The 26,903-nt window shown below is 38.0% G+C and overlaps 4 protein-coding genes across 7 annotated transcripts in view; 1 reads left to right on the plus strand and 3 right to left on the minus strand.

Moving 5' to 3' along the window:
• Positions 1 to 2,109: 2,109 nt before the first annotated feature.
• On the minus strand, positions 2,110 to 4,074 carry si:dkey-249d8.1 (uncharacterized). The gene is made up of 3 exons (XM_056270478.1): positions 3,772 to 4,074; positions 3,394 to 3,589; positions 2,110 to 2,898 (listed from the first exon to the last, which is right to left on the minus strand). Exons 1-3 carry the CDS (start codon positions 3,957 to 3,959, stop codon positions 2,131 to 2,133), a joined length of 1,152 nt encoding a protein of 383 aa, XP_056126453.1. The 5' UTR covers positions 3,960 to 4,074; the 3' UTR covers positions 2,110 to 2,130.
• A 1,368-nt stretch (positions 4,075 to 5,442) lies between these two features.
• Positions 5,443 to 9,741, plus strand: ctsz (cathepsin Z). Its single transcript, XM_056270520.1, has 6 exons — positions 5,443 to 5,656; positions 6,569 to 6,732; positions 8,590 to 8,769; positions 8,868 to 9,018; positions 9,105 to 9,270; positions 9,356 to 9,741. The coding sequence occupies exons 1-6, from the start codon at positions 5,538 to 5,540 to the stop codon at positions 9,479 to 9,481; spliced, it is 906 nt and encodes a 301-aa protein (XP_056126495.1). The 5' UTR covers positions 5,443 to 5,537; the 3' UTR covers positions 9,482 to 9,741.
• A 1,331-nt stretch (positions 9,742 to 11,072) lies between these two features.
• Positions 11,073 to 17,014, minus strand: nelfcd (negative elongation factor complex member C/D). Its single transcript, XM_056270524.1, has 15 exons — positions 16,857 to 17,014; positions 16,261 to 16,373; positions 16,051 to 16,160; positions 15,701 to 15,810; positions 15,278 to 15,385; positions 15,025 to 15,177; positions 14,800 to 14,930; positions 14,545 to 14,710; positions 13,370 to 13,504; positions 13,122 to 13,261; positions 12,286 to 12,400; positions 12,051 to 12,146; positions 11,811 to 11,951; positions 11,579 to 11,708; positions 11,073 to 11,381 (listed from the first exon to the last, which is right to left on the minus strand). Exons 1-15 carry the CDS (start codon positions 16,911 to 16,913, stop codon positions 11,347 to 11,349), a joined length of 1,740 nt encoding a protein of 579 aa, XP_056126499.1. The 5' UTR covers positions 16,914 to 17,014; the 3' UTR covers positions 11,073 to 11,346.
• Positions 17,015 to 21,318: 4,304 nt separating this feature from the next.
• The window catches only part of gnas (GNAS complex locus), a 37,915-nt gene continuing 32,330 nt past the window's right edge, over positions 21,319 to 26,903 (minus strand). For all 4 annotated transcript variants that reach the window (XM_056270379.1, XM_056270380.1, XM_056270381.1 and 1 more), the window contains exons 6-12: positions 25,694 to 25,748; positions 25,450 to 25,523; positions 25,149 to 25,207; positions 23,644 to 23,764; positions 23,359 to 23,489; positions 23,134 to 23,201; positions 21,319 to 22,265 (exon numbers count right to left, since the gene is read on the minus strand). In XM_056270379.1, coding sequence (XP_056126354.1) covers positions 22,119 to 22,265; positions 23,134 to 23,201; positions 23,359 to 23,489; positions 23,644 to 23,764; positions 25,149 to 25,207; positions 25,450 to 25,523; positions 25,694 to 25,748 — 655 coding nt within the window. In that variant the 3' untranslated portion in view covers positions 21,319 to 22,118. The remainder of the gene's footprint in view (positions 22,266 to 23,133; positions 23,202 to 23,358; positions 23,490 to 23,643; positions 23,765 to 25,148; positions 25,208 to 25,449; positions 25,524 to 25,693; positions 25,749 to 26,903) is intronic.

A 26,903-nucleotide genomic window follows, 5' to 3' on the forward strand; every position in this document is an offset into this window, starting at 1 on the left:
TGTGATAGTGAAATGTGTGTGTGTGTGTGTTAATGAATTCCAATCAGTCGTAAATGGGACGCGCGTGCACGTTCATTATCAATTACCATAAATCCCGCCCATTAAATCCGACTGACAACTATATATGGGCATCATATTATGACATGCATGCGAATGAAAAAAAAATGTTCTCAGATGCAGAAACTGAAGTTTTATTATCAGAAGTTCATTCGAAACACCACTTTTTATTTTCAAGCGTACATAGTGGCGTATCGGGTCCTAAAAAAAGGAAGCTTGGCAGCATATTACAGATACAGGTAATGGAGTTTCATCTGTTAATCGAACATTCCCAGAAGTGAGAAGAAAATGGTTCGATATTAAGCTTGAGAGCAAAAAATGAGTTAGTTCACTTCGGAAAAATAGTATTCAAACTGGAGAAGGACCACCATCGCAGATGCTATTACTGGCTCTCATAATAAGAAAAACCGTATGTAATTACTATATATAATATTTTTTCAAAATGCTGTGTAAATATGTACCCGATTAAGGTGAATTAAAATGCAGCCTTAATGAGCAAAACGTTCGGGTGTTAAGCGCACTATTTACGCGTGGCTGGGAGCAGGTGTAGATTTCTTTCGTACCAACTAACATTTGGAAAATACGAAAATTTTAATGAATCCGAAAATTTACGCCAGAACCACTTTACACACGATTTACACAAAAATTCGTTCTGCTCGTGTTTCATGAATGAGACCCAATACCTGTATTAACTGCACCAGTTTGAACCTGTTACCTGTATACCTGTCCACACACTCAATCAAACAGACTCAAACCTCTCCACAATGGCCAAGACCAGAGAGCTGTGTAAGGGCATCAGGGATAAAATTGTAGACCTGCACAAGGCTGGGATGGGCTACAGGACAATAGGCAAGCAGCTTGGTGAGAAGGCAACAACAGTTGGCGCAATCATTAGAAAATAGAAGAAGTTCAAGATGTCGGTCAATCTCCCTCGGTCTGGGGCTCCATGCAAGATCTCACCTCGTGGGGCATCAATGATCATGAGGAAGGTGAGGGATCAGCCCAGAACTACACGGCAGGACCTGGTCAATGACCTGAAGAGAGCTGGGACCACAGTCTCAAAGAAAACCATTAGTAACACACTATGCTGTCATGGATTAAAATCCTGCAGCGCACGCAAGGTCCCCCTGCTCAAGCCAGCGCATGTCCAGGCCCGTCTGAAGTTTGCCAATGACCATCTGGATGATCCAGAGGAGGAATGGGAGAAGGTCATGTGGTTTGATGAGACAAAAATAGAGCTTTTGGCCGTGTTTGGAGGAAGAAGGATGAGTACAACCCCAAGAACACCATCTCAACCCTGAAGCATGGTGGTGGAAACATCATTCTTTGGGGATGCTTTTCTGCAAAGGGGACCGGACGACTGCACCGTATTGAGGGGAGGATGGATAGGGCCATGTATCGCAAGATCTTGGCCAACAACCCTCAGTAAGAGCATTGAAGATGGGTCGTGACAACGACCCGAAACACACAGCCAGGGCAACTAAGGAGTGGCTCCGTAAGAAGCATCTCAAGGTCCTGGAGTGGCCTAGCCAGTCTCCAGACCTGAACCCAATAGAAAATCTTTTGGAGGGAGCTGAGTATTGCCCAGCGACAGCCCAGAAACCTGAAGGATCTGGAGAAGGTCTGTATGGAGGAGTGGGCCAAAATCCCTGCTGCAGTGTGTGCAAACCTGGTCAAGAACTACAGGAAACGTATGATCTCTGTAATTGCAAACAAAGGTTTCTGTACCAAATATTAAGGTCTGCTTTTCTGATGTATCAATTACTTAAAAATCATACAATGTGATTTTCTGGATTTTTGTTTTACATTCCGTCACTCGTATTTGAAGAGTACCTATGATAAAAATGACAGACTTCTACATGCTTTGTATCAAATACTTGTTCTCCCCACTGTATACAGTATGTGACTGATATATGATGTTTGTATTGACATTTTAAAGAATGTTCTGAAAAAAGAGTGATATTTAAATGTTAAATAATATACACTTTGAACTACACAGGACCACTCCTGATAGTCATTATCAGGCTGATTGTATAGAACAGTAATGAGAATAATCAAGAATTTTACATATGATCAGTCAGTAGATTTTCTTTTTCTGTCTTGTGAACTGAATAGAATGCCATGGTCTGGGGGAGAATAAAAGTCAATAGATTCTTCCACGGGTTCCACTTTAACAGGCAGCTCTGCTTCAGATCTGATTTCAGCCTTCTGAGGAACATCTTCCATCTTCACAACGATGTTCTCGCGAATTGTGATCTGCATGGGTGGCAGAGCAATGAAGCTCTGAATGATGTCTTCTCGTGATGCGCCGGGCTTCACCGTGAGCACCGATCTGATGACCTCGTCCTCAATGCTTGCCTCCACAACATTTCCCATTTCTGGTTTAAGACCCAGGTGACCACTGATCCTCATTATGATGGCAGGGGGTTTATAATGCGTATTGCATGAGACACAATATACAGTGGGGCTTGACGGTGTCACGTCCTTGAGTGTATGTGAACGAGGACAAATGAAGATATTCTTAATGTTTACACCAATGATGTCACATTTAATAGTTTCTGTTGGCACTTGAACAGCAACTGCTGTACCTTGAGATGCGATGTTGAGAATCTGTGTGTTTTTGGTAGTTGAAAGGGATATTTTGCCCTTGAAATTTCCCACAGAGACGTTTGTGATGTTGTACCATTCTCCAACAGTAATGTTGTGCTCACACCAGACCGTTAGACTAATGTAGCCTGTAGTATCCGCTACAGTGTACTCGGTTCTTGGAAGATATCGTCCATCCCATACAACACTGTTTCCCTTGCGCACCTCCTGGATAATCTTTGCATTGATGTTGACCTGTGCAATATGCAGAAAACGAGCAGATGCATATGGGACAGTGACATGACACTTTTTTCATGGTCTGTAGTTATTTAAAAAAAATACATTAAAATTTCCATTTATAAAAAAATACTTAAACACACCTCCTCAATTTTTTTGTGTTTTTTTTTTTACATTTCTGAATGAAATTTATTTGGATTATTTTTCATGGGTTAAAATAAAAAATTTATTAAAAAATGTAATTAGTATTCTAGGTATGAAAATGTATATCTAGGTGCATTAAGTAACTGTCCCAAGAGACGATGATGACAAATACAGGGAAAAACTCTTTAAAAATCTTTTATATATTTTTTTTTTGTTTGTTTCAATAATCTTAACAGACTTGCAGGAAGCTATTTTGTTGTGATAAAACAAGAAATGATATCAAGATTGAGGAGCCCTGTGAATGGATATATAATACATATCCAAGAATATGTTTAAATGGTAAGATATTAATAATCATAAACTACCTACCTTCTTTGATTTTGTATCCAGGTTTTGGAGTTCAGACAGTTGTACACATTGTGGTGTAGCAGACAAGCTGTTTTTAGATGTTTCCCCTCGTTCATGAACGCAGGACATTTTGGAGCTGTGTGTGTAAAACACGTTCCTTTTTCTGCTGGACTCCACATATGGCTGTAATACGACATCATCTAGTGTAACTTGACTCCTGTCAAAAGGTTTGGATGTTTTAGACAGACATTTACAATAAATCTGACTACTGAGGTTAATAGGGAGTTGATACTGTATATGTATATGTTGCTTAATAAAACACCTCAGTGCATAGGCCTATATGGTGATTTGGCATTTTAGAAACATAGGATGCCTCTATTTTTGTGAGCGAAGACTTACCGGGTGGTTTCAGCATTCTGGAAGTGGATGTGATCTTCTGGTCTGAAGGCCACAACTTTGCTAACTTCACCTTCATGTTGAAGAATAGCATCAAAGTAAGGCTTCTTGATGTCTTTTATAGGGCTTACTTCACAAAGGAAACCCTTGACCTGATTCCTTAATTTTTTGGATGGACTTTGCTCTGCCATGTCTGATCACATGGATAACAGCTGTTACTGTAGTCACTTTTCAAAGTTAAATCGGAACAGTTGACATTACAACCAGCAAACACTTAAAATATCTAAGCTGATCAGACATGATTATATGCTATTATATGCTATAGGCCTATAGCCTATCTGTACACACACACACTCTTAAAAATAAATGTTCCAAAATAGGGTTTTCACAGTCTATTTCACAGCCCACAGTGAACAGTTTTTAAAAGAACCATATTTTCTTTGTTTGAAGAACATTTGAAGAATCTACCTTTTTCTTTCCAAGTCTCTAGTCCTTACCAACGATTATTAATTGTTCCCTTTAAATGGTGTTTGTTAGACTCGTTATCACTGTCACTGGAACCACAGACACGCATGCAAACACACTGATAAAAACTGACTCAAAAACACCTCTTCTTTAGAAAGATAGAAAAATAATAAAAAAATACTCGGATGGTAAACCACTTTTCAGATCAATGCTTTTGTTTAACTGAAAACCACTGGTGAAAGATATCTTACACTTCTGACTAAGATATTTATGTAAAAGAATAGCGGAGAATATGCTTACCTGTTCTCACTTGTCTCTCATAGGCTACGTTGTAAAAATTAAGTCTGGACTTTGCTCATCAGATGAAATGCAAACATGCTTTATATAATGTTATGATCTTTAAATAGGCGTAGAAGTAGCTACACCACCCAAATAATGTTGCCTTCCATTCGACCGTAATGTAGCCTACTGTGAAGTCCAATCCCACAGTCAGATTCCAATCCCACTTCCAAGAGAGAAAGAGAGAGAGCGAGAGAGAAATAGAGAGAGAGAGAGAGAGAGAGAGAGAGAGAGAGAGAGAGAGAGAGAGAGAGAGAGAGAGAGAGAGAGAGAATATGGTATTTATGGTATTTAGAAGCAAGAAAGCGTCTGACAAACTTCAGTTCGAAGGGCACTGCAAACGGCGTAGGGAATAACGGAACATCGATAGTAGGCCTACATCACTTCATAGGAAGTAGAGAGCGAAAATGAGATTCAGCGAAGTCCACTTCAACTGACGTGTACCATTATTGTTATTGTTGACTAAAACTGAAACTGTTACACAATTGTTTTCATTCATTGAAATAAAGCTAAAATTAAATTAAAATAAAATAAAGATGAAAATAAAATTAACAATTAACTGAAATAAAATAAGTTTAAGTATTAAAATTACTAAAACTGAAATAAAAAATAAATGAAATAGATAAATCGAAAAATAAATATTAATAAATAAAACATTTAAAAATTATCCCAGTTTGTTTGACCAAAATGTATTGATACTAGAGAATTTACTGAGAGAGAGAGAGAGAGAGAGAGAGAGAGAGAGAGAGAGAGAGAGAGAGAGAGAGAGAGAGAGAGAGAGAGAGAGAGAGAGAGAATATGGTATTTAGAAGCAAGAAGCGTCTGACAAACAAACTATTTTTTTGTTAAGAGATGCCCAATAAGAGAGCTAGTTTCGATACTTTCTCCACGCCTCCAGGCAGACACGAAGAATAAAACCGCAGTGCAGATTCATGTGAGGATCATATGACCGCCTGAGATTCAACATGGCTCGCGTGCTGCTCTTTTATCTGTTTACTCTGTCGGGTGTTTTCGCCGGACGGTATTTTAATGAGAACGAGCCCTGCTACAGACCCCAGCCGAGGAGAAACCTACAAGGAGTGAAGTATGACAGACCAGCATTTTTCTAAACTTTATCAAACTTACGTTGGATATGATTTATATATTCCTCAGAAGTGCAGAAATCCGACACTAGGGCTGTGCCTCAATCTAGTGAGCTGCCTACCTAGACAGCAGTTTTGGGTATCGTATGTTTGTTCAGTCAGGCGACTTGCGAGTAAGTCACACTGTATCCTATGCTAAATATACTTTAAACAAACCATACGTGTAGGCTTTAATTGTTTAAGTTACTTATTTTGAAACCTGTTATAAAAGAGGTCAAATAAATGTTCAAGTTATTTCCTGTAACTGTCTTTATGCTAATGTATTTCCTGTTGTGCTTGACTTACAGTTGATATGTTACTATGATATATTATATTTTTGATTCTGGCTCATACGGGTTATGTTCGGAATAACTGCCACTTTTACTATTTTTGTCAAATATAAAATTAAAACTGTTCACTATTGACAACAGCATACTGTATCCCACAATGCAATGCACTCAAATTGACTCGAATTCCAGCGTAATGCATGAATCAGTTTTTTCCATTATTTGGTCATCTCATTTTAATTTTTTGGCTCAATTGTCACCCAGTGTACTACAGGCGGCTCACGTCATGGCAATTCGGCACATGAAATTATTAAGAGAAAAACACAGCAGAGTGGTGAAAAGGTAGCCATCATGAGACCGTTTGACACCTGTTTTATTATAATTATAAATGTCATGACCTCAAGGTTCATTTCCCATTTTTGGTTGTTAACTGAAGAACAGATGGCCTGTTGCATGAGGGTTTTTTTGCTGGATTTTCCTACATGGCCCCTTGCTGCTTGCTGTGAATGCCCGTTTAGTGTTTTTGTGGTCAGTGAAGAATATACAGTATACGTAGATGGTTGAACAACTTTTTCTTGTATTTTTCAGGACTGGACCACGCCCTTATGAATATATGAATTTAAAAGACGTCCCCAAAGAATGGGACTGGAGAAACATAGATGGCGTCAACTACGTCAGCACAACACGTAACCAACACATACCCCAGTACTGCGGCTCATGCTGGGCACATGGAAGTACCAGTGCGTTTGCAGGTGAGGGAAAAGCTGTTAAGAGGCAGTTCAACCAGGTGTGTGTGTGTGTGTGTGTGTGTGTCAAAAGAGGTTCAATAAGGGGTGCTCAACCAACTAAAAAGGAGGTAAAACTAAAAATTGATTGGAGAAAAGGTGCAGCACTTAAACATTTTTTGTTATTTGGTTGAAAGTCTCTTAAATCCTGATTGCTATCACTAAGATAAGTGGTCTTAATGTATTTATATGCATATTGTCTGTGGAAGGTGTAGGACAATAAAATATTCATCCAATCATTGCATTCGGTCCTACCTGTCTGTCAACGTATGTATTACCATACCTCTGCACACCTGGTCGCGCAGTCATCAGCGTGTTTCACGCTATGCAGATTTAGACAGACGTCAGTCACTGAGCACCGAAACAGCAGCCATAGTTCCTCCTGAATCAAAACAATGAGCTTATGCTGCGTTCACGCCATAATTTGGAAGAGATGGAAACACGTGACGTTATACGCGTAGCAGTTCTTGACTCGAATTAATGCCTTTTGATGGCAACACTATCAACGGCAAAATGAACCTGCAGCAGTCAGGTGGTACTGGTCAGAGCTCTTTAAGTTGTTTGTTCATTAATATTGTAATGTTATGTGCTTTGAGACATGAGGTAGTTTAACACCGTCTCTCGTGACGCTTTTGTTTGCTCCCTGTTGTACGCGTTCATGTGTTTTCAAAGCCAGCTTGCTATTGCTAGTCTCTTCGAAAATTGCCTACCCTACCTTTAAAAAAGGTTTACGTTTCGGCTTCATCACCAGACATTCAGGCCTCGAGAAGGTCCGTTACCTGTTTTTAACCTGTTTTACTTGTTTTTTAACTACCGTAATAAAGTTCCTGTGAATCGCACATGGAAATATTTAGCAATATGTCTTTCCATGAAAAACGAAAAAAAACACAGAACATCACCAGCCTTATTATAGGTTCATAATTCAAACAACCCTATTTTAGCCACATCAGGAAAAGCACAGAATGACACACTGTAGGGTGATAGTAAAGAAAATCACAAGGTTGTTTAATCATTAAAAGTGCAATGGCCTACATATGTGCAGTTATTTTTTCTGTCTACCACCTGACTCTCATGTGATCTGCAGTTATGAGGTGTTTTCCTGATCTACAAGTTTCTGCATGTTTGAGATTTATCATTTCAGCATATTTGTGAACATCATACTTCCTCTTAATCTTTACTTTAAAGCTTTACTGACACTTTCCACAAATAGTGTGAAGTACATGTTAGATGAACTATTACATATTAACCAACCATCAATATTAGGTAGGATGACATCATCTATTTTGTACGGAGCTCTGGCACATGTCAAGCTGGGAAAAAATATATCGAGTAACAATTCATTGCCTTGTTTTATTAATTCGATCCCTCGTTTTATTAAACTGTGGCCACAAATGAAGAATTTGTTTCCTTATATTACTAAATCCTGGCCATGTTGTAATAATTTGATACCTTGTTTTACGTGAGTCAAAATAAGAGAATGAATTAGAACACCGTGGCCATGATTTACTAAAATGAGGGAACTAATCAATAAATTGTGGGAATGAATTTTTAATTTGTGGCTACAATTTGACTAAATTGAGGGAACAATTTAGTAAATCATGGCCATGAAATACTTAAACGAGGGAATGAATTCTTAATCCGTGGCCACAATATTTATATATATTTGTCCACGTGATGTGCGCGGGGCTCCATAATTTTGGGAACAGTCTTGGAAAAAAAAGTGCAATAAATAAAATAGTCATATATTTTAAAACATGTATAAATATTTTCTAAAGGTGAGGCAATTTTGTCAGCTTATGTGACTTGATTTGTTTTTTATTTTAGATCGTATCAACATCAAGCGGAAAGCGGCATGGCCATCTGCCTATCTCTCTGTCCAGAACGTGATTGACTGTGGCGACGCGGGTTCCTGCCATGGTGGAGATCATTCTGGCGTGTGGGAATATGCAAACACTAAAGGCATTCCTGATGAAACCTGCAACAACTACCAGGCCAAGGATCAGGGTAAAAAAGTTGTCTGGTTGAGCATCTTGCTTAATGCAGTCAGTGCTTGCAGTTATAATTTAATGTGCATTTCTGTTTTTTTTGTTTTGTTTTTTCAGAATGTAACATCTTTAATCAGTGTGGAACCTGCACTACCTTTGGCGTGTGCAATGTTGTAAAGAACTTCACTGTCTGGAAAGTTGGAGACTATGGCTCAGTCAGTGGGCGGGACAAGATGAAAGCTGAGATCTATTCTGGAGGACCCGTCAGGTATACAGACTGGATTTGTACGATTAGGTTTTATATTTCAACCAACATTAGGAGATTTTTTACACGTTGACACTTTGCCTTTGTAGTTGTGGGATCATGGCAACAGACAAGCTTGATGCGTACACTGGTGGCTTGTATTCTGAGTACGTACAGGATCCCGGTATAAACCACATCGTATCTGTTGCTGGTTGGGGCGTTGATGAGACTGGAGTGGAGTACTGGGTCGTCCGTAATTCTTGGGGAGAGCCATGGGTAAGCAAAACCTGAGATGTTATGCTGGGGAATCCCTCACACAAGTTTAGATGTTGAATGTATGTCCTGCCCTTTTGTTATTTAGGGAGAGAAAGGCTGGCTCAGAATTGTCACCAGTGCATACAAGGGCGGCAGTGGGAGCCAGTACAATCTCGCCATCGAAGAGGACTGCATGTACGGAGACCCCATCCTACCCAAGAACTACCTGTAGATGCAGTGACGTGTTTTTCATAGAGACAGTGCAGTCTTCAATCAGTCCAAACTTGCCAAATTCTAAAGGGTATTTGTATCCGGGGCAAGAATGATTTTCTGATGCTGTCTAAGATCAGTTGCAGAGGTTTTAATAGTTTTTAATGAAGATCTCAGGAATGATTTATCAGAAATTTTACAGATTTGTTCTTGTAATTCTGCATTTGTTGGCCTCCTTTTTTTTAAATGGTTTTCTACACCACTTAATGAACACAAAGGGAAGAGCAATCCATTGTTGTTGTTTTTTATACTAGGACATTTCGCATTTTAGGATGTTTTATGTTCAAATTATTAAATTAGATCATCTAATGACTTGTGTGCCGACACGTGCCTAAGTTTTGGGGTTTGCAATGGTGTATTAAAAGCGAAAGTACAGTTTGCTTCTTTTTTTTTGATGAGAATTTTGCTTTTAATCACACTCAATAAAAGTCTTATCAAGTTTTACTCCTTGTTATTTTAATTCTGTTATTGTTGTTTTAGTTTAAACTGAGTGGAACATTCTGAGGGCTGTTCCATAAAATAAATTTAGAATACAAGCCAGGCTTATTTTGGTTAGTCAGACTTATTGTCGGCTGATTCTGTTTCATAAGCAAACTTAAAATAATTCAAACTCAGTTACTCTGGCAACTTATGCTGGGAAACTAACCTGGTCCAGGGCAAGCTAACTGTCAGGCTAAGCCCGAGTTGTTACACAATGATATTACCACTGACACTCTCGCATACTGACGGTCGCATATTTGACGTTATTAACCACTATCAGTCCAAAAATAAATATACAGTATACAGTAAATCAACTTAAAGGGATAGTTCACTTTGAAATTAATTTTTGATATGTTTTAGCTTACCTCAAGGGTATCCGAGATGTAGGTGTCTTTGTTTCCGCAGTAGTTTCAGTTTTGATATTTTTAGGTCAAACTGTTCTTGTCTGTCAGTCATATAATGCAGGTCTATGGTCACTTCCTCAAAGAGCATGCACAGAGAAGTCCAAATTAAACATGATTTAATGACTCGTAAATGTAAGTACACATTGATGGCCTAAGACACGACACGAGCAGGTTTGTGTGAGAAAACGAACAGTATTTATATCGTTTTTACCTCTTGTAACCACAGCCACGTCCAAGTGATCTTGATCGGAAAGCGCCGGAAGTGATCTAAATATGGTTAGGCTTTAAATAAGGCCCATCTAATGTGCAACAACAAATATTTTATGTGTATATATATATATATATTTATAAAAAATATTTTTCAATGTACTTATGTCTTTTGTACTTAAGCTTGAGAACCTGTTTGCATTTGAAATGATGACACTTAGAGACATTAAACATGATTGTATTAAGGTGGCATGAAACAGAAGTTACATAGTCGTATGTTGTGACATATCCGAGCAAAACTGCTTCTTGAACAAGAACAAATGTAGGACGGAACTTGATTTTGTCCATGGAAATCTTATTTTGATAAAATATTATGAAGGCACATGGATTAAAAAAAATAATTATGTGCAGAGATAAATAATTTAAAATAAATACTAGAATGTTCCAAAAATTTTTTGTAAATTTTGATTTCATGGTGACTTTAATAAAAAAAAATATTTCAATATACAAAGAGGAAAACCAACATCACAACTTGTTTAAAAGCAAAAAAGAGGCTCTAAGAGTTGTGACCTCAATACACACATTCAAAGTTCAGCATTCATGTCAATATTTTGCAAACAAAATATTTTGGTCAAGACAAAAGTTATGTACACTGAAATCGGCTGTCCGTCCATGAAGAGTGCTCCGGTCTGAGTGGATCCTTTCCCTTTTCAAACCACCAATTTCTACTGTGGTTTTAGTTCATCATGATAAAGTTGGATTTGCAGTGAGCTAAAACACAAAATTATAGATTAATAAGAAAGTACTGTAGGTGTAAATCTGCATAATTGTGAATTGCATCCAAGCAACTTTCTTTTTTAAACGCGAGTTAAAAGGTACTTCAAAAAAAATATATACATTCATGGTTCATTCAAATCTCATGAATCATATTTTTGTTTTAAAAAAAAAACAAACTGTGGACAACTCACCAATGAACTCAGCTACAGGGTCATGTTCTCCCTCCGTCCGGATTGTTCCCGCTATGCTGTCGTTTTCTAGGATGGGCAAAAACAGCTGGACAAAGTCTGAGGTATATGGAGGTGTTATCACATCTAGAACCTGTCCAAAATGAAAGCGGGACAAGAAGACTTTAGAGAACCAAGCTCAGACGTGAATAAAGCACACAATATGGATTCTATTAAGAAATGACCTGAGCTTCACCTCTGTAACAAAGTATCTAATGAGTGAAATATCTGTGTTGAGCTTCTCCAGACATTTGCGGATGTAGCTGACCACTGGAAGAACATAACCTCGACTCAATAGGTGAACCATACGGTCCAGTAAGGTCTTCTTGAGCTCCAGCTGAAATAACAGTCAGAATTTAGCTATGAATTTAAGCAGTGGAGGTGGAAATAAAAATGCTTTTGATTTAGTAGTTTTTGCAGCCTGTCTCTTACAAACCTGCTCCATGACATCAAGCTGCGAGTGCTCTGTCTCAAACAGTTTGATGAGCAACTGCAACACCTGAGGATGGAGGAGCGGATGGCATGTGCTGATCTGAGAAATAAAGACAAATTTATTCTTAAAATATGGCGAATCAGTATCTTCATAATAATGGTTTGGGCAGTGACCAGTTGGTATCTTGTTGGTATGCTTGACCCCAAATATAATAGTTTGACATTGAGGTTAGGGTTACCTCATCCAGCAGTGCTAGATGGACAGGAGTGTGGTCTGTCTGTAACTGAAAGTAACGAGGCTCAGACACCGTCCAGTCGACCCACTTCAGCACTCCCATAGCTACCACTGAAAACCTGCACACAAATATCAACTGTTTAGGCCTGCTTTCACAGACAGGGCTTCGATTAAGTCAGGATTAGCCCTTAGTTTAATTAGGACATTTAAGTTGCCTTCAGTAAAGACAGCTCAAACATGCATTTTAGTCTGGGACTAGGCATAAGCCTTGTCTGTGAAACCGGATGTATATGTTATAAGTACACTACCATTCAAAAGTTTGGGATCAGTACGATTTTTAAAGCAAAGACACATTAACTTAATCAAAAGTGACAGTAAAGACATATTGTTACAAATTATTTCTATTTCAAATAAATGCTGTTCTTTTGAACTTTCTATTTATCCTTATTCATCCTAAAAATCCTGAAAAAAGGATGCCCGTCTCCACAAAAATATTAAGCAGCAGAACTGTGAGTATTAGAATGATTTCTGAAGGATCATGTGACACTGAAGACTGGAGTAATGATGCTGAAAATCCATCTTTTGGATGGACTAAACAACATTTTTAAATATATTCAAATAGAAAAGTTATTTTAAACTGGAATAATATTTCGTAATTTTTTTCCATACTATGGAAGTAAATTGAGGTCCATCAACTGTTGGTCTTCAAAATATCTTTTTGTGTTCAGCAGAAGAGAGAAATTCATACAGGTTTGGAACAACGTGAGGGTGACTAAATGATGACAGAATGTTCATTTTTGGGTGAACTATCCCTTTAAAGATAAATGTGTTTGTACATACCTTATGCACTGGTATAATGTGCTGAGTTCTGCTACTAGCTCAGTAGCTCCCTTGTTTTCATTGCAGCAAAGATTATGAACCGTCTCAATGGCCTTTGAGGTGGACTTCAACTCATCCTTATTTATATTCACACGCTTGTTCTAGAAATAAGAGTCAGTTTATGTAATTAACCACAACATTTCTGGAAAACAGAAGGACTGACAAATAAGTTTTAAAATATAAGTGAAAAGTGTGTATTTATTACACACCTTTTTCCATGTTTCCACAACACTAGCGGCGTACGCTAAGATGTGGATGTATTTGTGCTTGTGGTCTTGGTTGATTTTAGCTCCGGGTTTAAATAGCGATAGCATGAACAGATCCAAGAAGGCAGGAACTCTGATCTACATGTTGAGAAGAGCAGTTTAGTTGACATTCATTTAGTGAATACACTTTTCTGTAGGTTTTTGCTGAGCTAGGAACAAAGTGTTAGAAATATAGCAGATTTGTGAACTAGATTTGTGTTAGAAATATAGCAGATTTTTTAAACTTAAAGGGTTAGTTCACCCAATAATTTTAATTCTGAGATCAATTACTCACCCTCATGTCACTCCAAATCCATAAGACTTACATTCATCTTTGGAAGACAAATGAAGATGTTTTCAATGGAATCCTTCAGAAGACTGACTAAATTGCTCGATTCTTATGGATTTCTTTTACGATCTCTTTATGAACCACCAGAGGTTTGGGTTCATTCGAATAGACTTTAAATGGAGGGACAGAAATCATCAAAAAGATCTTCATTTGTATTTCAAAGAAAAACAAAACTCTTATGGGTTTGGAACGACATGAGGGTGAGTAATTAATGACAGTTTTCATTTTTGGGTGAACTATCCTTTTAAACATGAATATACAATGGGTTAGAACAAGAAGTATTAAGGATTTAGGCCACGTTCGCACCAAGAACGATAACTCTAAAGATATAGTTCTAAAAATCATTCTCAATATTAAAGAATAGCAGAGTTCACACCACAGCTATGACGATAACGGCACAGAGAAACTATACTGTATCGTTGGAATCACTTACAGACCGATTTCATCCAGCTGATGAACCGTAAAAACATTGTCAGACAATCAGAACACATCCTGCTGTAACAAGCTCAAGCATTTCAAGTGGCCGACACGCACGCGCTTAGAATAAACAGAACGATAACGTCCGCTTGTGTGGACGCCAATATAGTTATCTTTATAGTTCTCGTTTTTGGTGTGAACGGGCTTTTATTCTTCTCTGCATTTCTCCTTTGCTCTTGCTTGTTTCCTAATCTAGCTTTCTGATAAACCTGGCATTGTATACTATAAATATTGTTGGCTTATGTTCCTCTGTAGTAAGTCACTTTGGATAAAAGCATCTGCTAAATGCATAAATGTAAATGTAGATTCTGACCAGCTCTACAGGAGGTGGATCCATGCTACTGAACATCTTGAATAGGACTGTGATGTCGGCTGGGTTCAGAGCCCCTTTGGACAGCATGGCACCAAGAGCCTGGCATGCACGAGGGTATGCAGCAGCTGTGCCCAGCGCTAATGTGATCTGACTGGCATCATGCCCCCTAGACATAATAATAACAATGTTATTGATTTGTTTGCTAACTAGAGGAACAATAAGGCAGATCAAACCACTTTTTCTACACAAATGCACCTCTCATGGGCAAATTTCTGTACTTCCTGTCCGATTCGCCGCATTGCAGAGCCGCCCTGCTCCTCCTGAGCGAGGATGGACATCATAGCCTGAGCAAACAAGTATGTGTGCTCACCATGACACACCATCTTCTGCTCAAAACACACAAAAATGAGATCTGATTATAAAAATACAATCATAAACATAAACAGTGGCCTTAAAAAAAAAAGAGTTTGCAATGCGCACAGCGAATTCAGGCAGATTTTTCTCCAGGTTCTGCTCTCCTCCATCCAGTAGTGTGGCGAGAGAAGTTCGTAGGACTCTGGAGAAAACCTCCAACTGTTGGCAGGCTGTGGACACGCTTGTGATCTCTCCTTGGTATCCTGCATCTGAAATCAACTGCGCACAACATGCACAAACAAGAAATGTATTACCACTACATAAACTGATTCCAGCAATCTGAACATCTTTGACTCACTTCAGCTCATTTCTCTTTTACCTTGACAGTAAAGTTGAGCATCAGACAGTCTGGATGAGCCTCAGCCAGTTTGTAGAATAGATCTCTCCATGTTGTGTGTGCTATCATCTGCTCCAGCCAAGCTGGTGTCTTAACAGAGACGAACACTGCATTCATTAGCCTGAACAACTCAATTCAAAGTTGCGTTGAAACGGAAATAGCCACAAATCTTTTCTTCAGTGTGTGTTATAATGGATAATAACAAAAAGTCGGGCAGGGACTTGGACTCATGCATTGGTCGTTGATTGGATTTTAAGGTGTGGCCGTTACGGATTCATTCACAATAAGATCTATAACATGAATAGATATGGTGAATTTTTATTTCCTGTCATCTTTAATGTGAACACAAATCATGTCTGACTGGTGTTTTTGGAAATACTGTAACTAATATTAAAAAACGCTCACCTCTCCCTCAACAGTGAAGATAGAATCAGCTTTCTGAGGGTCAAAGTGTTTGATCAATAGACTCTTTAAATGATTCTCTACACGCTCCTGCACCTGCGCGGGCTCCACACCTGCAAAGGAGACACACAGTGTTTAGAGATGCTGACAGCTTTTTTATAATAGGTGTGACTCAATTCTCAAACTGTCTTGTTCACACTGTATCAATTTAATCAGCTACTTTTCTTTTCCCCACGCGTCCAATCAAAGCTCGAGTTCATCCGTTAATTTACCGACCGACGACAGAGGTGTGCAGAAATTCAAGTATAAATGAACGCATTTATATTGAATAATTTGGCAACATATTGACTGACCCATCTGGATGAGCCACTCCGCCAGTAGATTGACCGTCTGTGCAACAGCAGAGTAGTTCTCTGAGAGCAGCTGGATCACATGCTCAGGTGAACCACCTGCCTGGAAATACCTGCGCAGACAGGGACACAAATACAGCTGCACTCACCGACCGGATGTCTGACAAAGCTTTATCCATAGAAATCAGCCCTCTCTCCATTTGGTTGACTTACGTTTTCAGGGTGTTAAACACGGTGGGCTCCATTATGTAGTCTCTGCTGGAGAATTTTTGCAGACACTCCTCCTGAACTTTTCCATCAGTCTCAGCATCCGCGTATCCATCCTCCTGAAGCGATAGACAATTGTTAAGCATCTTTTAGTTGCAAATCAAATTTAAGCTATTTAACGATATTTTAATGGTTCTCTTTATCATTGATCACTTGTGCATATTACAATCCAACATATTAACTATCGTTACTGAAATATTACATTTAAGTTAATCATATGGTTTACAATTGTGTTTACGGACATCTACGACACCACTAGCAAAACACATTTTTGTTGGACGGTACCATAGTAATACATCGTTTTGTCCATGTAAGTTACTTTGTTTTATTTGGCATCATGGTAGAATCGTGGATTTTTAACGAAACGTCACCACGTTATTATTTGAACTACACAAGAGTTCGATATAAATAATGGTATAAGAAAATGTTAAACATGATACAACCACAGTATTTTAGTAAGGGTATGAAAAGCAAGTCTTGAGTTTAAAGTAGTAGTTAGGATAATAGATTATAATTCTATTATCTTGGTGTGGCTAAACTACCGTGTTGCCGTCGTGACCCTCCCATTCTCCAACATTGCCGTAGTATTCTTCGTCCATGGAGAAAAATTAATGGAATTATTTTATACAGAAAAGCGACTGTTTACAAAATACGTACGAGCACACTGACCGGCGCGTGTATAATACGTAATTTGATAACGGAGTAGAGCGCCGCCTGCTGGGCTGGCGGAAACTACAAACTGCAATAAGGACAGTTCATAGAATAAGCGACTAGAATGGCTAAGCCATTAGGAATCTAAAATGGGAGGATTTATAAATAATAATCTTTTATTCCTAAATATGTTTTGTCATTATCAAGGTGTAATTATTGCCAAATCCGCTGTTGAAGGGGCACTAGACCGGCCTTGTCACGTGGTATTTGTTATTTTTTCCAGCGCTGTTCAAGCTGGACCAATCAACGTCGCCATTTAATACAGATTAATGACATTTTTTATTGAGTTTGCCGTTTAAGGTGATTAGAATTTATGCAAGTGATAGATTTAAACGATTATTTATAATAATACTTATCTATGTTTAAATTTCACCTTAGGTTTTGAATGCGACCCAATGAGGGATTCAGCCTTCTGGGGCGAAGCGCCAAAAGTTATTTTCTTGTAACGTGTGTCGCCCAATGGGGGTGTTGTAAACTCCTAAACTGCCTGAAGAGCCATTTTGAGCGCTGGTTGAAATCATTCTGCTGCTCACACAAACCAATGCAAACTTTAGTCAAGTGTCAAGTTTAGAGCCAAATGTTGTACACACTCTGTTTATGGTATCGAGAAACTTGCGGCGGTATTACTTCAGATTGACAATGACAATTATGAAAAATACTCAAAACAATTTATACAATAATCAACTAAATTTTAAACCAGTTTAATGTAATTTAAATTGAAATGACTTAAACATCCAAGTTTTACAGTATGGTCTGCTCAACCAAAAATATTAAAAAAATATGGGTTTATATAATAATTTCTTATTGCGAATTGTTTTGGCTTTTGTGAAGAAAAAAAAAAGAGAGGCTAAGTTGACTTGAAGGATGTTCTACTGCATTATATTATATTACTCGTATATGAGCAGTTCTTCAGTCATATTAGATGTAGTCGATATCTCTCCAGCAGATGGCTCCGAATGAAAGTGTTGAGAAACACATTCAGTCCAGTAGGGTGTCCATGCAGTCCACGTCGAGTTGATAGTGTAAAAGACTGAATAAAAGCTTCCCAGTCCCTACAAAAAAAGGCACGGGCTCTAAATAACCAACACTGTAGTAATCAAACTTCAATAAAAATTATCTAAAATAACAACCTTGTCCTAAAATCAGCATTGAAATGTCTAGTGTCATGAACTCAAGATATGTATTAGGCCCTTATTACTTTAAATGATAAACAATAATAATAAATGACAATGGCTACGACTTATAGAACCCCAATCTTCTGTCAAGAATAATTATTCAATTCATTTTGTTTTAGTAATGTTTGTAAAATGATCAGCTAAATAAAACTAGTTTAGGCTGTTAATACTGTAAAATCTAATTCTGCATGGATTTTAATGAGATGAGCTGAAAATCTAAATAACATTCATGAGTTGCCTATTGAGTGGTGTGTGTGTAACACTTCTCTGATGTCTGTGGCTCGTCGCTGTAAACTCCTAACCTCTGTTGCTCTGGTTTAAAGATCTAATAACATAATATATAGAGTCTAATAACATAAACTAAGCAGAATCTGGGAACTCAGCAGTTGCTGATGCATTACTACAAACCATCTGCAAGATGGTAACTTTAAAAACAACTTATTTTGTCCATTTTAAACACTAAAATTAATGTTCTTCCAGTCTACGGACGTTTTTCGAAGTGAACTTCTTTTTATAGACTATGGGAACAGACAATAACATAGGCTTCTTATTTTCTTCTAAAGGTGACAGATGTATCTAGAAAATTTGCTTGGTAAACGTATTAAAAAAAATGATGTAGAAGTTTCTGTCATGATTAGCCATGTGTCTGCGAGAGATATGGTGAGTGCAGTTTAAGAGCTAGATCCAAAATCATATAGGATATGCAATGCATAGTGCCACTGAAACCATCAGTTTGCAAATGATAAGTTCATTTTGCCTCTTTAGAAACATGTAGCAAATGGTATATTAGACCTTTAAGAACCACCATCACTGTAAGAGCAACTACATTATCCTTTATAGTTTGATTTGGGCCAAAAAACAGTTAGCCTTGTGAAAAGAGTGTGTGCATGTGTGTGTCACTCAGACAGTGTTACACTCTTCGTTTACTGCTGTAATTTGAATCTTTGTACAAAATGTACAGTAACTGTGAGACATGGAAAAAAGCAACATATACACTGAAAACACTTCTTATAGAGTCAGGCAAGGGGGCGTTTGGTACTCAAATCTCACTCACTTATTGCTGCAGCGAGTCTGAATTAGAAAATAAAATACAAAAACAAAAAAAGTAAACATACTAAAATGTCATAGCTTAACATCTCCCCCCACCCCATCCCACGTCCGTAACATTATATGAGATAGATAACACCTGTACCACATTTAGCAGAAAAAAAACAATCGGATCAGATCGGTTAGACTATGATTATGGCGTTTTGGGAAAAAAGTATAAAATGACAAATAAATAAAACAAAAATAAATACTTTGTGTAACAAAGTGGACCATTAGAGCACCAAAAGCTGGCCCCTGCTTTCATGTGATTGGATAGCAGGACAGGAAGTGTGGTACAGAGAGGGTTACGATTGGTCATTGTCTGGTGATGGGCGGCCTCTTTTTTTTTGTTAGTATGTCAGTTTGTAGAGCAGCTTTTTTTCTTTTCTTTTTTTTTTTTTTATAAAGAAATAAACATGAATACCATGGGAGGGGGATATGAACCCAATATCTGACTGTGCAGCTATCAAAACAATTTGTACACTTAATACATTGACAGATTCGCTGTCTTTTTCACTCTTTTTAGCAAAGGAATTTGGTTTTTGACGAAGAGACAAGCAATGTTTTTGCATTTGGATTATTTTCTCCTTCAGAGTTAAAGCTAAAAAAAAAAGAAGAAGAAAAAGCCCCACACCCTGCCTCTAAAATGTTGACTATTGTTGTCACCCAAAGAAAAGGCAAAGAAAACCTGTAAAAAGCAAACAAATATATATAAATAATATATTTACACATAAATATATATATTTATATATACTGTATATAATGTTTCTTGCTTTATACTACACAGCATCAGGCATTTCGTCTTGATTCCTAAAATATAAACCAGAGGCAGGTTAAACGAATGAATATAAAAAACAGAGGGGGAAGGGGGACGTGACAGACAGCAGCTCGCCCCAAACTCCACTGATAAGCAGTGCTAGTAAAAGTTGCGCTCGGCCGTCGATCTGACACCGGCGTTGCATTTCCTTTTTTTTTTTTCATTCTAGAGTTGTACGGGGAGGCCGGTTCTAGATCGGCACAAGGAGGGGCGGGGAGGCAACATCCACCCAGAGTCTGATGAGCAAACAGGCAATCGGGGAGGGGGGTTGGGGGGTCAGAGTTGAAGGGAATCGACAGAGGCAGGGCAGAGCCAAACAGCGCAATGAAACATATCTTACTTACATCTTAGCTCATTTTACACGTACAGTCGTGATCAAGGCACAGGGAGCTTCTACAAGTTACTTTTTTTCTTCAATAAAGTTGTACAAAATAATACATTTTACAGTCTGTACAAGAATAATGATCCAGCAGAGAAATCAAAAGACAGACCAAAAGCCAGGCTAAAGGGGAGGAGAGGAAGTTGGAGGGGAGGAAGGGAGAGAGAGAGAGAGAGAGAGAGAGAGAGAGAGATGAGAGAGAGAGAGAGAGAGAGAGAGAGAGAGAGAGAGAGAGAGAGAGAGAGAGAGAGAGAGAGAGAGAGAGAGAGAGAGAGAGAGAGAGAGAGAGAGAGAGAGAGGCCATCCGTTAGACATCCTTCTTGAGTCTTGCGTCATAACTCTGTCTTACCCTCGGTCTGATGAAGTCCCCACGTGTCAGTGTACAAGATTTTTTGCAGCAGGGAGGAGACAGACAGAGAGAAAGATAAGGGGAGGAGGGAAAAAAGAAACAGAGAGAGAGAGAGAGGAATGATACTCTGAAAACAGGAGAGAGCAACCGGGAAAACTGGAGGTTTAAAATGGTGCATATTAGCACACACAAACTGGGTAAACTAACAAACAGAAAAAGGTTGTATTATTACATATATATATATATATATATATATATATATATATATATGTTTGGATTTTTTTGCACTGCGTTTAGTTCACTGTTCTGCATGAATCTGGCATTGCATGCGCTCGCCTCTCCTGCGATGTATCTAGAGAAGCAAGCCATGTGATGGGTCTTGTGTTCAAGTCATTCTCCGCTCCACACGCAAAGCAACCTGGGGCAGTAAATGCTCCAAACCCTCCATTTTTGTTGGAGAAAAAAAAAGAAGACATTTTGCTCTACATTCTGTTTTTTGATTGTTTGTTTTTTTTAAACGTACGGTCCGTCGTTTTGCTCTCAACCAGGGGGATCTGTCCACCTTTGGGGTGGGATGGGGTGTTGGGAAAGGGAAAATGGGGAAAAGTTGAGAGGGACACGCCAGGCTTGCACAGGCACTAAACGTTCAACAGGACCAAAACGGTGGAGGATAAGAATAGCGCGTGTATGTCTTGTGCATCAATATAAGTAACGTGTGTTTAGGCATATGATCGGAAAAGAGACAAGTTTGACGTGTAACATACATAGGACTGCGGGTCAGGAGTTTAGCTGGACGCATGTCTGTATGTGTACGAAATGGCTTCCTTGTCCTGAGCAGTCCTGGACAGTTTTTTTTTCTTCCCTCTTTTCTCCCCCCTCCCTCTCCCTCTCACATGTTTTGTTTTCCTCTCTCTCTTTTATTAACATTGGTAGTCCTTGGCTGTGTTAACAAGTCTTTTTGCCAAATATCACAGCCACGCTTTCATCAGTAACACAGTGCATCCCCTTGCCCCAGCCCCTAGTCACTCAGGATGGAGAAAGGCCATGTGTGTGTGTGTGTGTCTGTATGTATACATATATGAATATATATACATACACATGTGTGTGTGTGTGTGTGTATTTGTGTGTGTATGTATATATATAGATATATATATTATGCATGTGTGTGTAAGTGGTGGGGACTCATCAGTTTGAAGGTTTGTGGTTTGATAATGGGGCGTGATGTAGGGCAGGGGGGCCTAAAGAAAGTTCAGGTGGTGAGTTTGCGTCCCGTCATTCCTGCTGCGATCACAAGAGTTCGTACTGTCGTAGGTGCATGCGCTGGATGATGTCTCTGCAGTCGTTGAACACTCGGCGGATGTTTTCCGTGTCCACGGCGCAGGTGAAGTGGGGATAGCAGTAGTGCCGGCCGTCTCCACTCGCTGTACTGATCCTCTAAATAGACAAAACAAGAGAAAGGGTAGTAATTTTATTAGGACCAGCAACATGACATGGTTTAAATCGCAATGCAAAGGAAGTCTGACCCTTGCAATTTACTGAAGTAAACATCCTAGATGAGTTTACATAATTATGTATAAACTAACATTTAGGGTCGTAAGATTTTTGAAAAGTCTGTTTTTTGATAAAAACAAATACAGTAAAAACAATAATATTGTTAAATATTAAAATAGCCGTGTTCTATTTTAATACATTCTAAAATTAAATATATTCCTGTGATGGCTAAGCTGGATTTTCAGCAGATGTTAATGCTACGATAAAGATGGTTGTAAAAATCGTTCTAAAATGTAAAAGAATAGCAGAGTCCGCACCACAACTATAAAGATAACGATAACTTTAGCAAAAAAAAAAAAAAAAAACGTTAACAGGCCTATACTCCAGTCTTCAGTGTCACATGATCCTTCAGAAATCATTTGAATATCCTGATTTGGTGCTCAAGAAAAATTTCGTATTATCAATGTTGAAAACAGTTGTGCTGCTTAATATTTTTGTGGAAACCATGATTAATTTTTTTTTTTTACAGGATTCTTTGATAATTGATCATTTTTTTTAATGGGTATCTTTTGTAACGTTATACATGTCTTTACTGTCACTTTTGATCAATTGAACGCATCCTTGCTGAATAAGTTTCGATTTCTTTTTTTTCTTTTTTTTACAAATAAGACTAACCCCCCAAAAAAAGAAAAATACAGTTTCTTGGCCAGTACACGCACACAGTATGGTCAATTTTCCTCAACTACCATACTTCAGAACTTCAGGATGTGTTGCCATGATGATTTTGGTCCCACACAAGAATCAGACTCACCAAGAACTCGTCTCGGATGAAATATTTAGCTCTCGTAACTCGTGGATCTTCCCCTTGCTCTGGTGTTGCTGTTAGATAGAAAGCAGATAGGTCTAATTAATAACACTGATGCCGTGATATCCACAGTATAACCAAAGTGACCACTGTGTGGTTCAATTTTGGGTTGATACAATAATTTGTATTCAATTCAATTACATGGATGAAAAACTATTCAATTTTACTAACCATCATCTGGCGTAGTGTAGCGTGCAAACTCTGGGAAATAATCCTCGATTTTTGATTTTCCCGCCAAAACCTTCTCAGCCAGCAAGTCCTGCTTGTTTAGGAACAGAATGACAGAAATAGTTCGAAGCCACCTGAAAAGTTAAGAGAGAAAATGAAGAGATTTGGGAAAAAAAAGGTAATCATAAAGCTACACTTTTATATTTTTTAAAGAAAATGCAGAAGTACACTCATTAAGCCCTCTTCTTCTCTACATGTGCAAGCATGTTTTAGGCATCCAAAAAGTACCTGTTATTCCAGATGTTCTTGAACAGGTTAAGTGCCTCCTGGAGTCTGTTGGTCTGATTGTCCTCTCTGAGCACCATGTTATAACTGCTGCTGGCTACCACGAAAATGATGGCTGTCACGTCTGTAACAGGAAAGAAAAGGATTTTGGCATACACTTTGAACCAGCAATGCAAACAATCCATCATAAGCTTGCCTTAATTACAACCAAGGCCTGAAATTTACACTCGCCAAGCAGCAAATGAGAGCAAAAACTGGCGTTGGTGAGTATATGAAAGGGGGTTAATCGCCAGTTGGCCGGTAACATTTGAATGAATTCTAACAATGTAATGTTGTGAGAACATAAACAAATGTGAACGACGCTCGCAACAGTTAACGGGCCAGTGCAACATTGTCATAAAAGATTGAGCCTTGACAATTTAAATATTCAAGCGCGTTACTCAAAGTTTTCTGTATGAAAACACCCAAAGCAAATTCATATAAAATTATGTCAACCCATCTCTGGTAAACATGTAAGCAATAAAGTACGAGAGGCTGTGCTGTATCAAGGAGAAGGAAGACGCAACTGACAGATGACTATCGGCACGGGAAAACCCCTTAACTGTTAAAAGGACAAGATATCGCAGCGGACATTCAAACAGATTATTTTTTATTATGAATATAGGACTGACCTGAAGGAAAATGCAGGTACACTCGCTAACTCGATCTCTCACAATACTCTACTATACAATGAACAATACCAATGAGATCAAAACATGTGTTTGCCAAGTTGCCAAGAGTGGTTGCTAGGGGTGTTGTGTAGTGATACATAGTGTTTTATCGTGAATAAAACACAGCTATTGACCAATCAGAATCAAGGATTGGAACTAACCGTTTTATAAAGTCGGTTATGTCTTAGGGGAAAGGAAACAGTAAACGTGTATCATCATATTAGATCTGTGTATTAGCTCTTAAAGTGTCAGCGTCCTAATAATCCTGCTGCCGGCTGTTTTAATATTAATCAAGAAACAAAAGGACAAAGATAGAATCACTCACTGCTCGACAGAATAACTTTTTTTAACTTTAATAAGAATTAATCTAAAAGAATATGAGGTTATTTTACATTTCTGTATTTGAAAAGTGAATTCTAACCGGTATCTAAAATGTTGGTGTCATAACTGTTTTCACAAAAATAGTTTAATGGCAAGTTAAAAATATTTATGGCTGGTAAATATTCTTAAGTCCCCGAGCATTGATAGATGTGGCAAAAAGTTTGTTTTAGGCCCTGATTACAACAAATTAATACTAATGAATAAACCAATATATTGGCCGGGCTAATAAGCTTTATGTCAGCTGTGTGAATAGATACGTTTTTGGTGTGAATTTTAAATAAATATGATCATTCATTTACATTTTAGACTGTAATAAAAGTACATCCTCCCTTTAATATCAGCACTGGCCATTCAAAAACCCTTCTCAATGGACCTTTATTATTATCATTATTATAAAGCAATAAAAGCACAAGTTACCATTAAAACACTGGATCCATTTCCTGCGTTCGTCTCTCTGTCCTCCAACATCAAACATACTGCAGAAAAAGAGAAAACGCATCAGTCCAAAGCCACAGATATGATGGCATGGACCCGTTTACAACGAGCACTTATTTATGTAGTGTAATGTGTTCCCTTTTTCCACCCAATTGTAAAAAAAAAAAAAAAAAAAAACGATTATGATGTTGACTGTGTTTATGTTTGCATGTATTTATTTCTAAATATATAGATATAAAAAAAATTATGTATACATGTATGAAGGCCTCCTGGTCAAACTTACTGAAAATTAACTTTGTCCACTTGAAATCTTGTCTCAAAAATCCCGGAAGTCAGAACTCTGCATCGGAGCAAGTCCTGAAAGAGTACATTAACAAAGTACATTTACAACAAAAAACATCTTTAAATCATACGGAATAAAAGAACAATGCCATTTAAGATGAGAACAAGAAAGGCCAATGATATAAGCTTCAATATCAAACATGTTTGAATCCCGGCATGTGGATTTTTGCAGGATCTTTACGCACCTGATCAGTGGGAGTATAGTCGCTCTGTTTCACAGTGTCAATCCTGTCCAGGAAACTAAAAAGAAAAAAGATATAACATTAACAACTGTCTAATATTTCTTCAACACTTCTTCATATTCAATAGGACTGATATGTTATTTGGAAGTGATGAGTAAACAGAGAGCTGGATTTATTCCAAACAAGTCAAGACAAGGAAGAAGTGTTAAGCACAACCCAGAATTTATTCATTGCCGAACAAGCACAAAGCATCCATTAAAAGGCATTGCCACGTGATTATATTTATCTGTCTCATACCATCCATCCCTAATAATCATTTTAAAAACTGTGATAAACCCAAGATATTTTATAGCAATATTGAACCAAAAGTTAATTTACAATGAAACACAATATTCCTGCATCTATATTTGCAAAACTTCACACACACATTTTTAAATCACCACACGACACAAGTCAACCATGGAGGGAAATAAATGGCAGCTGGCTCAATGTGCAGCTGTGGAATAAGCCAGCAGGGGGCGCATGTTTGTGCTGGAGATCAAAGCAGGCAGGGTTCTGAGTCATAGTGATCAGAGAGGCTCAGTCAGACACTGCTCTAGTCAATGGATCGGCTCTAGTGGGAGGAAACGGAGAGGGGAAGAGAGGGCAAAACAGAAGGAGGGAGGGGGATCGAGAAACGCTGTCTTAGTCAAGCTGCTATCCGGTGAAACGGCTGCAAGATGGTGGTGCGGCTCCAACTCGCCTCCTGGTTCTTTGTGCATGCAGCCGATATCTTAGACACTCGTCAAAAATAAACATATGCAGAAATTGATAATCGATGTCCCCAATGAAACGCTTCTCATTCAGAACTAGCTACTTTTTTATAGAATATCAATCATATGTATAATGATTATGATGATGACAAAAGACCATATAAATACAATTTTCTTTCTGTAATAGAATATTCTCAACTAGCTGACAGTTTTAGTTCCAACAAACAACAAAATATATATTTATTAGGGATGTGCGAGACTATTCGATTAAAGATACTGCTGCTGCTGCTAGTCAACTTTGAAATATAAAGCATAACATTAAATGTGCAAAAAAACCTAGTATTTCTGTTTAAATTACTGTCATGTTAATGTTACATCTTGAAATGAATATATTATTATTATTATTATATTATTATTTTGAAAAGTATATATCTGCAGCGGTAGACAAAATCATTTAATTT

The sequence above is a fragment of the Rhinichthys klamathensis genome, unplaced genomic scaffold (genome assembly GCF_029890125.1).
Source record: "Rhinichthys klamathensis goyatoka isolate OS25496 unplaced genomic scaffold, OSU_Roscu_1.1 h1tg000303l_1, whole genome shotgun sequence".
NCBI lineage: Eukaryota > Metazoa > Chordata > Actinopteri > Cypriniformes > Leuciscidae > Rhinichthys > Rhinichthys klamathensis.

Coding starts and splice junctions, on each gene's coding strand:
- ctsz (XM_056270520.1), top strand. CDS start 5,538: ATGGCTCGCGTGCTGCTCTTTTATCTGTTTACTCTGTCGGGTGTTTTC. Junction 6,733..8,589: donor AAGTACCAGTGCGTTTGCAG/GTGAGGGAAAAG, acceptor TTTTTATTTTAG/ATCGTATCAACATCAAGCGG. Junction 9,019..9,104: donor TATTCTGGAGGACCCGTCAG/GTATACAGACTG, acceptor TTGCCTTTGTAG/TTGTGGGATCATGGCAACAG.
- si:dkey-249d8.1 (XM_056270478.1), bottom strand. CDS start 3,959: ATGGCAGAGCAAAGTCCATCCAAAAAATTAAGGAATCAGGTCAAGGGT. Junction 3,590..3,771: donor CAGAATGCTGAAACCACCCG/GTAAGTCTTCGC, acceptor ACCTTTTGACAG/GAGTCAAGTTACACTAGATG. Junction 2,899..3,393: donor TGGATACAAAATCAAAGAAG/GTAGGTAGTTTA, acceptor CATATTGCACAG/GTCAACATCAATGCAAAGAT.
- nelfcd (XM_056270524.1), bottom strand. CDS start 16,913: ATGGACGAAGAATACTACGGCAATGTTGGAGAATGGGAGGGTCACGAC. Junction 14,931..15,024: donor AAAATCTGCCTGAATTCGCT/GTGCGCATTGCA, acceptor TGTTTTGAGCAG/AAGATGGTGTGTCATGGTGA. Junction 13,262..13,369: donor TTGTGGAAACATGGAAAAAG/GTGTGTAATAAA, acceptor TCTTATTTCTAG/AACAAGCGTGTGAATATAAA.